This window comes from Pelodiscus sinensis, chromosome 2 (genome assembly GCF_052426305.1).
Source record: "Pelodiscus sinensis isolate ZL-2025 chromosome 2, ASM5242630v1, whole genome shotgun sequence".
In the NCBI taxonomy this organism is placed as follows: Eukaryota; Metazoa; Chordata; order Testudines; family Trionychidae; genus Pelodiscus; species Pelodiscus sinensis.
This window is the reverse complement of record NC_143053.1, coordinates 139,352,904-139,369,567: the sequence shown is the minus strand read 5'-3', so window position 1 is coordinate 139,369,567 and position 16,664 is coordinate 139,352,904. Positions and strand designations below refer to the sequence as shown.

At 40.1% G+C, this 16,664-nt stretch overlaps 1 protein-coding gene across 3 annotated transcripts in view; it reads right to left on the bottom strand.

Annotated features, from left to right (window-relative positions):
• The window catches only part of SEMA5A (semaphorin 5A), a 553,406-nt gene that overhangs the window by 11,106 nt on the left and 525,636 nt on the right, over nucleotides 1-16,664 (bottom strand). For all 3 annotated transcript variants that reach the window (XM_075921490.2, XM_006111031.4, XM_075921491.2), the window contains 2 exons: nucleotides 3,746-3,793; nucleotides 1,534-1,745 (listed from right to left, as the gene is read on the bottom strand). In XM_075921490.2, the coding sequence (XP_075777605.2) occupies nucleotides 1,534-1,745; nucleotides 3,746-3,793 (260 nt within the window). The remainder of the gene's footprint in view (nucleotides 1-1,533; nucleotides 1,746-3,745; nucleotides 3,794-16,664) is intronic.

Below are 16,664 nucleotides of genomic sequence, written 5' to 3'. Positions count from 1 at the left end.
TCTCTATTTATATAACCAATGATCACATTAGCCCTTTTGGCCACAGTGTCACACTGGGAGCTCATGTTTAGCTGGTTATCCACCATGAATGTCACATTCTTTTTAGAGTCATTGCTTCTCAGGATTCTGTCTCCCATTCTGTAAGTAAGACCTGCATTCTTTGTATTAAGATGTATTGCTTCCCATTTGGCTGTACTAAAGCACATATTTCTTTGCTTGAGCCTAATTTATAAAGTAATCCAGATCACTCTGTATCTCTGTCCTCTTCATTATTTACCCTTCCCTTAATTTTTGTCATATGCAAACTTTGTCAGTGATACTTCATTTTTTACCAGTGATTTTCAAGAACACATAAAAGTTCAGAAGGTAAATCACACATATAGTATGGGAAAGAGGAGAGAAGTTTTTGCTGCCTACTAATTAAACTAAAGGAAAATCACCGGCACTGTCACTAGGTATTTTTGCACCCAAGGCAAAATATTAATTATGTGACCCCTCTCCCTAGGTTAGCACACATCATGGACTTACTTTTGCAGCTTATTATTTTTACGTGTTGAATCTTTGCGCCCCTGATTATGATGCGCCTGGGGCGAGCACCCTGCTTGTCCAGTCCTTGTTATGGCCCTGAATATAACTATGATTGTTAAGATCCAGATCTACTTTTGAAACCAGATTCTAAAGGAAGATGGTTTCAAAGAAAACACTTGAGCAATAAAAATTTTTTTAACAAAGGCCAGTGGTGCACCATATAATGATATAGTCAATACATTATAATACAGGCTGAATCTCTCTAATCTGGAACTCTCAGGACCTTATGGGTGCCGAACAAGAGAATTTGCCGAATCATGGGAGGTTGGTATTGTAGTGAGTGGGTCTCTTTATTTTGTCAAGGTGAATAAATGGAATAGCACTTGCAGTGCTGCTTAGTAATGTATGACTATACTGATATACCCTATATAAGCCTATGCCTAGTCAAGAGTTATCAGTTCTTTTTATAACAAAGAGTTAGTGTTGTTATTACTGTGTTGGCAAAAGTGGATAAAACATAAAAACCGTGCTTACACTTAATGGCATTACCAACACATCCACTGCTGACTGGGCTCTTAGAAGACATTTAAAGGTAAATTAGAACTAAATAACAGCATAGAACACTGAGAGCTAGTACTAGTGGCTATGAACAAATTGTACAGGACCACAGGAAACTTGGCCACACCCATGACAAACAGACATCGGGCTAACTAAAATCATGTCAAACCACAGATGTCGTCAGACCGAGAGAGAGCTGGACTAGAGAGGTTCAACCTATACCATATTCAACCTATCTAGGCTGGTATGATAAGAAATCTATAATTATTACACTACACATTTATTTTAGCTATTCAAACATCTGATATTTGTATACTTAATATGTGTACGATCTTGAGTCCAACTTTTACTGTCAACATGTATAATTAGAATTCCTTTGGTGCATGGTAGATACTATATACAGTTACACATAGCTCCACATTGCAGATAGCTCTGTCCATTGCTTACCTTGATGGCTTCCACAGAATCATATTTGTCCAGTTTGTTGATATGGTTAGTGATACTGGTGTTAAGTGGAGCTGGTGATACTGGATGGATAACAGTTGCATCATGGGATTGCTGCTGATATCGTTGGCAGTAAGTGTAAACAAGCAGTGTAAGGAGGCAGCCAAGTATAGAACTGCTCAAGCCCACTGCAATCATGTGGAACATGTTGAACTCTGCAGAACGGATAGGAAAAGACAGCGTTATCTTTAAGGCAGTCACAATAAAAGAGTTTTGAAACATTAGGCAAAACACAAACAGGTGATTTGATCCATAAGGGAATAAAGTATCTCATGGCGTTATGCATTTCTTGGAAATGCCAATTGCCAAGCTTTTTACTTTTAATTGAACATACATTGCATGTCCCTAGAGATCACTTTCAGCCTTTTAGATCACTACATCTGGAGTACTGTACTATTGATTATGGCTGGGTTCTCAAAAGATGCTTAAAGGAGCTGGGTACCTAGCTCCTATTGAAATTAAGTGTCTTGAAAATCTCTGTTAAAATTCAGTTCTGTAAATTGTACTGCAAAGTATTCAACATCATCATTTTAATATTTTTAAAAGGTATATTATTTATGCTAATTCATTTTGATTGAGTGTAATTATCTCCTCGGGGAGCAAGAAGGATCCAGCACCTACAACTGCTGGGTTTCCAGAGTCCCACCCCACCACCTATGCGGCTCAGCATCTGTGAACTCCAGGGTCCCCCTGCTGCCTGGTGGCTCGGAACTGCTGGGGGGCTGCTACTGCCAGCTCCAGCCCTGCTACCCTGGGGCTGAAGTGGAAAATGTCATGCAGGACTCTGGAAGTCACGGATTCCATGACTTCAGTGCATAAGCACAGTGTTAATTATAATAGGAGGTATGTGGCTAAGGATCTGGGCCATAGTGTCTCTCCTGAAAACTGAATAGTGGCACTGGAATATAAAAAGGGAGTTCATTGGAAGTCTAATTTCAGCAGGCACATAAATCAGAACTTGTATGTCTCAAATAGGTTTTAGGTGGCTAATGTGGGTACTAATGTATGTAAGTGGCCCCATGAATTGCTTTCTATCTTTTGGCAAAAGTTTTGCCCAGGAGCAGTTTGGTAAAAAAAAAAAAAAAAAGTGTGGAAGGCAGAAAACAATCAATTCAGAGTGAATGTCAGAGTAGAACTCATTGCACACAGTGATGCCTTCACTTTCCCCAGGGAAATCACTCCCCTTCCCTGTCATGAAAAATTGCTTCAACTGTACATTAGAATGCTAGAACCCAGAGTGTCAGCTGTAGCTAATTGCATAGGGTATGTCTACACTACCACCCTAGTTCGAACTAGGGTGGTAATGTAGGCAACAGGAGTTACAAATGAAGCCCGGGATTTGAATTTCCCGGGCTTCACGAGGAGTAACAGTAGTTCGGAATAGGAAGCCTAGTCCGAACTACCTAGTCCGTGCTGCGTGTAGCTGCGCGGCACGGAGTCCGCACTAGCGGACATTTAAAAATGGCGGCGCCTGGCTTTATGCAAATGAAGCCTGGGAAATTCAAATCCCAGGCTTCATTTGAAACTCCGGTTCGAACTAGGGTGGTAGTGTAGACATACCCTTAGTGGGTGCAATTGTTAAAAATTGAAGTATTACTTTATTTTTACATTTTCCAACAATAATTTCTCATCCCGCTTAGGACCTATTTTGCTAACATTGTGGTAGTTTTACTGAGAATTTAAAAAAATTTTTTGGCAGCTTGCCTAACGATGAATTAGAGATACAGTCTGAGACACTACATGTGTGAGTAAGCTGATTTATAATTAGTTATGCATTTGGCTCCCAACGAAGAACAGTGAAATTATTATCCTGGATTGGTGCAGTGACTTTCCAGATTTTCGATCTGCAAATAACTTGCTTATAATAGGGCTTTCTCCTGCTGTGAGAAGGATGACTGCCCTTGGGGGTGGTGGAAAGGTGAGAGAAACTATTTCTGGTAACACACTGTTGACTCAAAAGTAGGCAGTGGAAGTCAGACATTTAATGAGGAAACTTCTATTTTTCCCAGAAAATGTAAGTAATGAGAATATGGTATTTAGCAGGTAGAGTAACAGAAAAGGGAGCAAAAGGTAGAACAAATGGAGAAAAACAGGAATCAATTACATGGTTTTTGAAAAAGGTAAAGATTGTGCTACAGAGAAAAGAAAAACTTACCACCACATAGTTTTTCTTCGATGCTACTCGATCTTGCAACTGATATTTCTAGAAAAATAAATAATATAATTACAATGTAGAGATAAAACACAGGAGACATACTAAGTTGATGAATAGAGAATAAGATTTAAAAAAAAATTATTTTACCATATTCATTCCAGATTAGAACTGTGTGAAAAGATTTACCACCACCTCTGGAAACTGGCCAAGCTCCACAAACAAATCACCACCCTTCTTAGTTCCATGAAAAATAACATAGAACAGTTTTTCAGGTTTGTCTGAAAACTCTCAAGAGTTAAACAAATGGCAGATACTGCAGTTAAGAAACTTCATTCAGTGTCAAGCCATTTCTCCCGCACAAAATGGGGAGTTTCTGAATGAGGAAAACAGAGAGATGGCAAAATCTACAGATGATACTGAACTGCTCAAGACTGTTAAGTTCAAAGCAGATTGTGAAGAGCTTCAAAAATCTCACAAAGCTAAGTGTCTGGGCAACAAAATGGCAGATGAATTTTAATGCTGATAAATGCAAACTGGTTCATATTGGAAAACATAATCTCAACTATACATACAAAATGATGGGGACTAAATTAGCTGTTATCATTCAAGGAAGAGATCTTGGATCTACTGTGGATAGTTCTCTGAAAACATCCACTTTTGTGAATTGAGAGAGCCAATTAAGCAGACACCAATATTCTTTTGGGAGGCACTTAGGTTGATTTTTGAGGGGTGAGTTATAGTAAAAAGAAAAGATTGCTGGAGATGGAGAAAAGTATCAGGAGAAACACTCATGGAATTGTCTTAAAAACTGATTTTCTGTCCAGTCATTTTATGGTGAAATATATACTTTACTAGCAGATGTGGAAAAGATATCTTGGATTTTGCTTGTCTTTCATGCCTCAGACCATTTCTGCTAAACAAGAGGCTAAGTTTTTATCTTCATTCAGCTGTGAAATGAACCTTGGCACATTTCAAAGAGGAAATTACCAGTCCAGACAAATATTATTTTTGTTGGTTAGGTGCTGACAATGCAATTTGTCTGGATAAAGCATACATAATCCTTTCCCCCAAGCAGTTTACAACCCAAAAGAGTGAAAGATAAAAACATGCTGTGGAACCCAAAAGATGGCAATCGTACAATGCTGATATTAGCATTTCTGAGCATCACAGAGCAGGTTTTCGGGGGGCCTGAATAATGAGAGGGAGGTATAACCCAGTGTGCCTCGGTTTCCTTTTTAATCAGCAGGATAGATTTGTAAAGGTTTCTCTGCTGTGCCGAGTTTCAAAATTGTTTATAGGTATCAGTTGTAACATTGCACAATCATAAGGCTCTCTAGCAGGCAGTGTGTTTTTAGGTATTCTTCCCAGTGTGGCCTCAGGCTTTTTATTAAAGTTGCAACCTTTTTGCCAGGGTTGACAAATCAAACTCAAATATATCAGGGGGATGAACCTTAACAGTAATAACAAATTTGTTACAAGTGAGCGTGTGTAAATATCTTGGTTATACCTTGCTTCTTGTTTTACCAAATGCCTTGCCTGGCGAGGGGTATGCTCTGCGCTATCACTGTCAAGGCTTGACACTCATTGTTCCCATCAGCAGTGTTGAGTCCTTCATATCTCTACTTTTAAAGGACAGGAAACTGAATCACCCTGCTCACAGGATTCCCTTTGCTAGCTAGGTATGTCCACCAACTGCAGTCCCTCTATGCTTGAAGCATCAACACAGAGACTCCTGCTTCAAGCTCTTGAATCTATCACCACCACCATTAGAGACCAGCCTCTGTTTTAAAGAGATACCAAACATATTTGAAATGTGTACAGGTGAGAGTTTGCCTGCTCCCCCTGCATCCTTAAGCATTCAGTCACAAGCCTGTTCTGCTCAGAAAAGCCAGTAATTCAATCTTTCCTCAGGTCTTGAGGCAAAGACTGTTTACTCAAAGAAACAGCATAGGGACTTTGCAAAGGGTTGCTGATTCAGCCCTCTGTCAAGCCAGCTCCCATTTAGCAGAATGAATTGGAGCTGACTGGAGATAAACTGGTTATAATTGGGGAGCAGACACAGCTGCTCTCTAATTAGCTGGGGCTGTATGAGAAGGGAACTAAGGGGAGGGAAGAGAAAAAGGCAGGGAGTGAAATTAGGGAAGTAGCACTTCCCTCTTGCAGATGCTGAAGAGTCAGCTGTATATGGTGAAATGGTGGGAACAAGCCTGTGTATAATCTGTTACTAACCTCAAGGTCTCAAAGTGCCTTTGTGGATTGGCAGAGGCAAGAGTCAAGGGGAGAGGCAAGAGTCATCTGCTCTTCTACAGAGACACTGATGTTACAACAATCTGGCCAAGCACAACCACTATGGCGGTGTCTAGCCTGGCAAGTTTTTCTGGAAAATCAGCCACTTTTGCGGAAAAACTTGCCAGCTGTCTACACTGGCCGCTTGAATTTCCGGAAAAGCACTGACGATCTCATGTAAGATTGTCAGTGCTTTTGCGGAAATACTATGCTGCTCCCGTTCAGGCAAAAGTCTTTTTCCGAAAGACTTTTGCGCAAAAGGGCCAGTGTCGACAGCACAGTACTGTTTTCCGCAAAAAAGCCCCGATCGCGAAAATGGCGATTGGAGCTTTTTTGCGGAAATGCGCATCTAGATTGGTACGGACGCTTTTCCGCAAAAAGTGCTTTTGCGGAAAAGCATCCTGCCAATCTAGACGCGCTTTTCCGAAAATGCTTTTAACGGAAAACTTTTCCGTTAAAAGCATTTTTGGAAAATCATGCCAGTGTAGACGTAGCCTACATGTAGAGGGCTGTTTAACTCCCCTAACAGCTTTCACTCCACACTGGATCTTTCTAAAGCAACATCAGTTGGATCTATAACATCTCTGGCAGTTAGGAACAGAAGAAAAGTCTCCTAACCAACAGTTTCTCCATACAGTGATTCACCCCGAGTTCCAATCATGTCCATACCTATAACTGCTTGAAAAAATTATCATGAACAATTTTCTCTTCAGGAATCAATCCACCTGTTTTCTGCCCTACAAAAGCATTGCTTATGGAGCCACAACACACTCCCGAGTTTCACTTATAGACAGAATTATCTCTGTCACATTAAGAGCATTTTCACACAATTCCTTTACAAGCAAGCTACTAAACAACATAGTTCAGGGCCGGCCTTAGGAAAAAGGGTACCCTTGTATTTTGGCACCCCTGGGCTATGTCTACACTGGTGGGTTCTTGCGCAAGAATGGTCATTCTTGCGCAAGAAGCCGCAGAGCGTCCACACTGCCACTCGTTCTTGTGCAAGAAGATTTACAGTATGGCATCGGAAGACAGGGCTTCTTGCACAAGAGCTACACTCTTTTCTAACAAGTTTAAGCTCTCTCGCGCAAGAGGGCAAAGTGGACGTGCAGCCAGGGTTTCTTGCGCAAGAAAGCCCTATGGCTAAAATGGCCATCAGAGCTTTCTTGGGCAAGAGAGCGCCCACACTACCATGGATGCTCTTGCGCAAAAGCACATGGCTGTGTGGACGTGTTCTTGTGCAAGAATGCTTGCACAAGAACCCTTGCGCAAGATGTTCACCAGTGTAGATATAGCCCCTGGGCTACGTCTAGACTGGCATGATTTTGCGGAAATACTTTTAACGGAAAAGTTTTTCCGTTAAAAGTATTTCCGCAAAAGAGCGTATAGATTGGCACAGATGCTTTTGCGCAATAAGTGCTTTTGCGCAAAGGCATCCGTGTCCAGTATAGACGCACTTTTGCGCAAGAAAGCTCCGATGGCCATTTTAGCTAGCGGGCTTTCTTGCGCAAAAAATTAAGGTGCCTGTCTACACTGGCCCTCTTATGTAAGTATTCTTTCACAAGAGTGCTTATCCCTGAGCGGGAGTGTCAAAGTATTTGCGCAAGAAGCACTGATTTTGTACATTACAAAGTCAGTGCTCTTGCACAAATTCAAACAGCCCGTGTAGACAGCTGGCAAGTTTTTGTGCAAAAGCAGTTGCTTTTGCGCAAAATCTTGCCGGTCTAGACGCACCCCTGGAGTTTAAGTATACAGTAGTGTTAGTGAACATTTCAGAAACAAATTGGTAATCTCAAAAGTTTTCATAAATTTACCCAAAAAATTGACACAATTTAATTCAATTTTATTAAAATAATAAAGTGTCAAAAACTAAATATTAAACTAATGAATAAGAACGGATATAAAATGTTGTTCGCCAAGATGCTAAGATTCAGAAGGCAGCACTGCGAGCCTTTGCTGATGCAAACTGTGACATTGCTTGTGACAGGTGAGATTGTGAGCCACCGCATTCTCCATGGACAGGGCATGGAATTGGAGTCTCAGGAGATTAAGGAACAAGTCACGGTCTTGGGGCAAATGAACAAAACTGCTCAGTCTTTTGCTCCCCTGTGTGCAGGGCCTGCTATTGTCCCTGCCCCTTACAAAGGGCACTGTCATTATCAGTGCATCTTGGCCAAGGCCTTCCTTTAAGAGCTATACGGGGAATGGATTCTTTTAGATTAGATTATTTTACCCTAATATGAGGCACAGAAGGCAGGCCGCTATTTTTAAATGGGATAGAGCCTATATTCCCATTGAGTTCCTTTTGAATTTAAGAGTCTGATTGAAAGTGCAAGCCACAACAATTACACATTATTCTCAGATCTTCATGCTAGGAACTCAGGTGACTTCCGGAGCATGAATAAGGTTTGCAGGTTAAGATGGGAGCAAAGAAAATTCCCTTGATAATAACATCTCTCTCTCTCTCTCTCTCTCTCTCTCTCTCTCTCTCTCTCTCTCGGTTTCTGTTATTTCCACCCCAATTCATCTGATGAAGTGGGCTTTTCCCACAAAAGCTCATGATTCTATATATTTTGGTTAGTATCTAACATGCCACGGGATCACTAGTTGTTTTTAAAATTACAAACTAACATGGCTACCCCGCTGAGGTTTTTTAACAAATATTCAAAGCCTGTGTATCAGGTTCCTAGCAGAACTGGTGAATTTGGTAGAATAATAGCATCATAGAACTAGAAGGAACCTCGAGAGGTCATCAAGTCCTGAGCTCATGGAATGACCAAGCACTATTTAGATCATCCCTGACAAGTGATTGTCCAACCTGCTCTTAAAAAGCTTCATCAATAGAGATTCCACAACCTACCTAGGCAAATTATTCCAGTGTTTATCTACCCTCACAGTTAAGAAGTTTTTCTTAATGCCCAACCTAAACTTTCCTTGTTGTAAATTGAGCCCCTTGTTTCTTGTCCTGTCATCAGAGGTTAACGAGAAAAACTTTTCTCCCTCCTTGCAACAATGTTTTAGGTACATAAAAGTTGTTATCATATCACCTCTCGGTCTTATCTTTTCCAGATTAAACAAACCCACTTCTTTCAATCTTCCCTAATAGGTCATGTTTTCTAGATATTTAATCATTTTTGTTGCTTTCTTCTGGACCCTCTCCAATTTGTCCACATCTTTCCGGAAATGTGGCATCCAGAACTGGTTGTTATTCCAGTTGAAGCCTAATCAGCACAGAATTACTTCTTGTATCTTTCTTACAACACTCCTGATAACACATCCCAGAATGATGTTTGCTCTTTTTCAACAGTATTATATTGTTGACTCATATTTAGTTTGTGGTCCACTATGACCCCTAATTTCCTTTCCGCAGTTCTCCTTCCTAGACAAACTTAAAAAACAACAAATAGTCTGGTAGCACTTTATAGACTAACAAAACATGTAGACGGTATCATGAGCTTTCGTGGGCACAGCCCACTTCTTCAGATGACTGGAGTGTTGTATGTCCAGAACCAAAATAAATAGGGGGGAAGAGGGGAAGAAGGAAAAAATGGGAGAGGGGAACAAAAGAAGGAGTAGGTATATAGATGCTACCATACTATTTTTTGTTTTTAAAGTTTATCCTGTACAGACTAACTCGGCTACCTCTCTGAACCTTCCTAGACAGTCATTTTCCATTTTGTATGTGTGTGAATGATTGTTCCTTCCTAAGTGAAATAGTTTACATTTGTCCTTGTTGAATTTCACCTTATTTACCTCAGACCATTTCTCCAGTTTATTCAGGTCAATTTAAATTATAATCCTATTCTCCAAAGCACTTGCAACCTCTCCCATCTTGGTATCATCCACAAACTTTATAAGCATACTCTCTTTGCCATTTTTTAAATAGTTGATGAAGATATTGAACAGAATCAGTTCCAAAACTACTACCTGCAGAACCTCAGTTGGTATACCCTTCCAGCATGACTGTGAACCATTGAGAACTACTCTCTGGGAACAGTAATCCAACCAGTTATGCATCCACCTTATTTCCCTAGCTATTTAATAAGAAGGTCATATCAGACTGTATCAAATGCTTTCTTAAAGTCTAGGAAAACCACATCTACCATTTCTCCCTATCCACAAGACTTGTTATCCTTTACATGAAAGCTATTAGGGTTGGTTTGACATTTGTTGTTCTTTATGAATCCATACTGATTGCTACTTATCACCTTATTATCATCTAGATGTTTGCAAATGGATTCTTTAATTCTTTGGTCCATTATCTTTCCTGACAGAGAGTTAAGGTGACTGGTTTGTAGTTTCATGGAATGTCCTTATTTTCCTTTTTCTTAAATAAATGGGCACTATATATGCCCTTTTCCAGTCTTCTGGAATCCTCCTGTCTTCCATGACATTTCAAAGATAATAGCTAATGGCTTGGATACCTCCTCAATCAGCTCTTTGCATATTCTAGTTTGTTGTCTTGAAAGTCCCTTTGGAACACATCCACAGTATAGAGTGATTCAGTCTTTGTTCAGAACTTCCTTTGTAGAGAGAGAAGTTATTTCAGAGGTAAAAGACAGGAATGAAGACTAAACTGAGTTGTCCTTTTATAGTCCTTTACTATGCATTTTGTATTTTCTCTGTTCTGCACAAAAGCTACCCAGCACATAGTCTGGAAGCCTTTCTGTTCACAGACATGTCCCTGAATACCTTGTTGAATTATAAGATATAGCTCTTGACTGTCAATGGGTTCATTGTACAGCTGATGATCCTTGAGGGACCATCAAGCGGACTGGGCCATGCTAATGCCAAACTGTCTGGGGAAGTTACCCAGAAGCATAGCACACGTTTGAAATACAGACATGCAGACCTACATGCCTGTAACTCATAATACAAAGGTGATGAAAACATACAAGCCAGATTATCATACCTGGCAAACTATAACATTTTGCAGACACTTTAAACAGCCTATCTGGTGCAACTCACTGAAATTTTACAATACTGGTAAAATAATATTCTAAAATGTTCTCCAAATTCATACAGCATCACAGGAGGGAGCCTCATATACTGGAAGAGGAGCTCACTCCAGGCCCAGGGGATGGTGTATAAGAAGGCCTAAACTAAGGCATGACAGAAGGGAGGAAAAAGGAATGGGAAAAGACTGGCATAACTGATTAGGTTGAAGAGAGAGAATTTGCAGATTTAACTGGTAGATCTTTGAAAACAAGGCCAGGAATCAAACTTGATTTGATGGGTCAGGGGAAGGAATGGAAACATTCAAAAACAGAGAATAATGTGGTCTTAAGAGGTGGGGAAGGAAGATGAGGTTGGCTGTTGCATTCTGGATGGACTGAAGAGATGGAGATGGGCACTGGAAAGGCCACAGAGTAGGAGGTTTCAGTAATGTAATAAAATATTTTAGTATTAATTAAATATTCCTCATTTTACATTAAAAATGAGTGCTGTCCAAAATGCCATGTGCATTTTAAATTCTAGTAACTAGGATGTTAATAGCAATTTAGTCTTACTAAATCTTGTTTTGAAGCCATGAGCAAGATGAACAAATATGATGTGGGAGTTCCCAGAATCCTCTTTCTTCATATTGGTATTTAAATTTATTTTGGATGAGAAATTAAAATGTTATTGAATTCAAATTTAGTCCTATTCACTGTGCAACAATTATACAAACAAACATTTAAGCTTATGGATCTTATCATACTTCTGTATAGCATTAATTTTATGTCACAGGAAAAAGTCTTGCTGTTCTGAGCAAACATCATTATATTTCAAATTACAGAAGAAGAGGTCATTATTTTGTTTGTGGATAAACTACTGTTTTTTATGTACATTGAGGGAAAGATGATTTTCAATATCAATACAGTGTTGTCATTCATACTGTTTTGTGGATTTAAGAGACAACAGTAATAAAACAAAATAATACAGTTGTAAATCTGAAGAAACATTAAAGAATCACACATGATATAGTGGTCTTACGAGGTACTTAGTAGTCCCATAGGAGTTAAAAAGCTGAGGCACAGCTAAACATATTTAATGTTCTAGCCTGTTATAGACCTAATAGCAATGCACTGCATGAAATGATTTCCATGTAAACTGTGATAGTATCTGGTTATCTATTTTACACAGGGTCGTGCAAATCAAAAGAATATCTCCAAAGTCCTGAAAAATCAGAAACCAAATCAGGTCTCTCATGTGTTCTTATACTGAATAGCCAAATCCCCAGCTAATGTAACTTAGCACATCTCCATTTAAAATCAATGGAATTATGTATATTTACAGCATCAGGGTATCTGGTCTAGCACATCCAGATAGAAAGGCTGGGAAATTTCCAGTGCCTATGAAGTACAATAGTGATAGAAATGTAGCCGTGTTAGTCTGGTGTAGCTGAAACAAAAAACAGGACTATGTAGCACTTTAAAGACTAACAAGATGGTTTATTAGGTGATGAGCTTTCGTGTGCCAGGCCCACTTCCTCAGATCAAATAGTGGAATAAAATTGTCACAACCATATATACCAAAGGATACAATTAAAAAAATGAACACATATGAAAAGATGTGTCCTGGCCCACGAAAGCTCATCACCTAATAAACCATCGTTAGTCTTTAAAGTGCTACATAGTCCTGTTTTATGAAGTACAAGACTGTTTGGTTAAAAGATCTTGCAAAATTCAACTTAATTCTTTTCCTGAGTGGAGTTATTTTCTGATGAACAAAGTATTATTAATTTACCATCATCATCAATCCGCACAGTAAAGGCAAAGTGAGTAAATTTTATGCTCTAATGCATACATTTCTTGACAATTTTTCAAGACTGGGTTAGTGGAATATTGTCTTATTAAACTAAATAATATCCACAAATCTGACCAAAACAAAAGAGATGAACAGGAAAGGGACTTGGGGAAATCCCAGACCTGTATGAAGTATCCCATTTGTATACATCATTCTCAATAGTCTACTTACATACTTATGTGGTTTAAGGTGAGTAGGTGAGTAGACACCTACCTCACATCTAATTCTAGAGGAGGAATATGTTAACATTTACAAAGTTATAAAGTTTACAAAGTTTTCTTGAAATACTGCTGTCCGACTATTTCCCTTATAGCTTAAGGCTTGTCCACACTTAATGTGCCACAGTAGTGCTTAGTGAAGATGCTACCCACACTGATGGGAGAGCTTTTCCTGTAAGCATAGGTATTCCATTTTAGGGTACGTCTAGACTACATGCCTCTGTCGCCAGAGGCATGTAGATTAGGCTACCAGACATATTAAAATGAAGCGGAGATTTAAATAGTCGCCGCTTCATTTAAATTTACATGGCTGCCGCGCTGAGCCGACAAACAGCTGATCAGCTGTTTGTCAGCTCAACGCGATAGTCTGGACGCGCGGGTGTCGACATCAAAGGTATTTGTCGACCATCCAGGTAAGCCTCCTGGGATGAGGTTTACCTGGGTGGTCGACAAATACCTTTGATGTCGCCACCCGCACGTCCAGACTATCGCGCTGAGCCGACAAACAGCTGATCAGCTGTTTGTCGGCTCAGCGCGGCAGCCATGTAAATTTAAATGAAGCGACAACTATTTAAATCGCCGCTTCATTTTACTATGTCTGGTAGCCTAATCTACATGCCTCTGTCGTCAGAGGCATGTAGTCTAGACGTACCCTTACTGAGAGCTATGTCAACAGGAGAAGCCCTCCCATGGTCATACCACTGTCTACACTGGAGGCTCGGTAGGTATAACTAGATCAACAAGGGCTGTGGAAAAGCCACACCCCTGAGTGACACAGTTATACAGACATAACTTGGTAATGTTGACCAAGCTGTAGGCTCACAGAATTTACCAGAGAACAATAACATTCTGAGACTTAAAACAGTCCTAGGGATTAGAATTTTGAAGGGATAAAGATGGATTAAAACTAACCTTGTCACCCATTCTGTCCTGCATTTGAGGCTTGTCCCTGCTGCACCATAGTCAAGAGGAGTTTTCTCTTTACCTTAAATGGGAGCAGGAGCAGGTTTCTAGTGAATCTCATGAGGATGTGAATGACCAGTTGATTATCCGATAAGCAAATGCTTATCGGACAGCTGACACACTAGTTGACTAGCCAATTACCCCCCCCCCCATCAGAAAGAGGCATCGGAGGGGAGGGGAGGGGATGAAGAGGAGGGGATGCTTCAAAGCAGCAAGCACCGTGTGGAGCCCAGGCCAGACCTTGGGTTCCATGTGGTGCTGCCGCTTTGAAACGCTGCATGGAGCCTGTGGCCAGCTGGGAGTCTGCATGCAGCATTTCAAAGTGGCAGCACCACATGGAGTCCAGAGTTAGCGGGGTCCCCTGCTGACCCTGGGCTTCACTTGGTGCTGGCGCTTTGAAATGCTGTGGGGAGCATGGAGCCAGCGGGGACTGCTTGAGTTCCCTGCTGGCCTCATGCTCCCTACAGCACTTTCACCTTTGAAGTGTACCAAAGGCAGAGGCATTGACTATTTGATTATCCAATTAATCTAAATTTAACATCCCAAGAATCTCACCCTAAAGCTTATTTTAAGAATGCTAGGATATAGCTTCCTGTTAAATTCTCTTGGGTTTGCAGAAAAATATGTATAGAATTATATTTAATTTCTACAGAACCGTATTGATTTCACCCTTATTAAGTACTGTAGGAATTTTACATAAGAGTTTATGAAGTTCAGGGTGGCCATCAAAGCAATATCTACCCTTCTTAAATATGCTGCGGTTTCATATTAGTCTGGTAATGCACTCCCAGGTAGGTGTGAACTCATGTTGAACAAACCAATTTAAAATTTGGTGTTATTGTTCATCAAATATATAAGAAAACTTTGTCATCTTGCGAAGGTTGTCAGGATTATTGACCAATATAGTTCAGAAGGTTTTCTTGTTTGTGACACTGTTATTACTCACTGTATTAAGTATGCATAGGGACTTAATTTCTGCTATTTGGAGGGTTTCATAGGCTCATAGATTTTAAGGCCAGAAAATCACTGTGAATCATCATCCAGTCTGAACTCCTTCATATTGTACTAGAAGATTTATCCAGAGTTGTTTGGGTCCTTAACTCAAATAAGTTTTGTTTTTCTTCATTGAAATCATTGCTCTGTGGGTAGGGGTAGGGGTGAGGGGTTCAGTATATAGGCTGTCCTGGGGACAGAGGAAAACCCCAGCCCTCTCTCACCACAGCACTTGTGGCCAAGCGAGAAGCTCCTGTCCATGATCATTGCAGCACTGCCTGGGGAGGGGTTCATGTCCCCCAGCTGGGGGACAGACAGAAACACAAACAGACAAACTCTCTGAAATAAATCATAGTAACTGTCCCTTTCTTCACCCCTACCCCCTGCTGGCTCCTTGGGGTTATAGCTGTCCAGGTCCCCATCTCTGGCACCTTGCTGCCCTCTGTAGGCATTCTGCACTATAATTGTCACTCCTACTAGCCTCCTCCTTTTCCGTTTTATGAGAAACAATCAAATTCCACGTCCATCCTATTGTCCTAGTACAACCAAACCCTGATCTTATTTTAAGCTATGATAAGAGGAAGCTGCACACCAAATTTGGTGGCCCTAGCTCTTACCATTTAGGAGGAGTTCTTGAACACACAGACTTACAGACGGACACAGACAGACATTTCTAAAATATATAGTAAGATAGAAAGTCCCTGATTTAATCCCAGTTTGAACTAGAGCTGCTCTTTTGGGAAAAAAATCCAATTTTGATTTTAAATTCCCATCAAATGGAGAATCCACCACAACCCATAATTCATTGTTTCAATAGCTAACTACCTTCACTGTTAAAAATTCATTTCCTCTCTGAATTTATCTGGTTTAAATTTTTAGCCAATAGATCTCATTATACCGTTTTGTGCTACATTGTAAAGCTCTCTATTATCATTTTTTTTCCACTTGTAGGTATGCATAGACTAGATCAAGTCATCGTTATCCTTCTCCACGTGAAAGCTACACACACTGAGTTCCTTCAGTCTGTCACCATAAGGCATATTTTCCTATTTTTAATCATTCTGAACCCTCTCCAATTCATCAACAACCCTCTTGAACTGTGGATACCAGAACTGGTCATCATATTCCATTAGTGGTTGCATCCATACCAAATATAAGATAATCATCCTACTTTTACCCGAGGTTCCCTTATCTTATAGCCACAGTGTGACCCTGGGAGTTCATGTTCAGTAGATTATTCACCATGACCCTCACATCTATTTCAGAGTCACTGCTTCCCAGGATAGTGTTCCCCATCTAATAAGTAGGGCCTATGTTTCTTGATCCCACATGTAAAACCTTACATTTGGCCATAATAAAGTGTATAATGTTTGCTTTTACCTACAATCCAGATTGTTTTGCATCAGTGATTTGTTCTCATCATTATTTACCACGCCCTTAATCTCTTTGTCTTCTGAAAACTTCATCAATTTATATTTTCTTCCAAATCACCAAGAAAAATGTTATATACTGTAGGGCCAAGAACCAATTCCTGTGATACCAACACTTCAAAAACACCCATGTGATAATGATCACCTATTTACAAGTATATTTGTATACCTACCAGTTAGGCAGTTTTTCATCCATTTAATATATGCAAAGTTTGCAAATGTTGTGTAGTACTGAGTCAA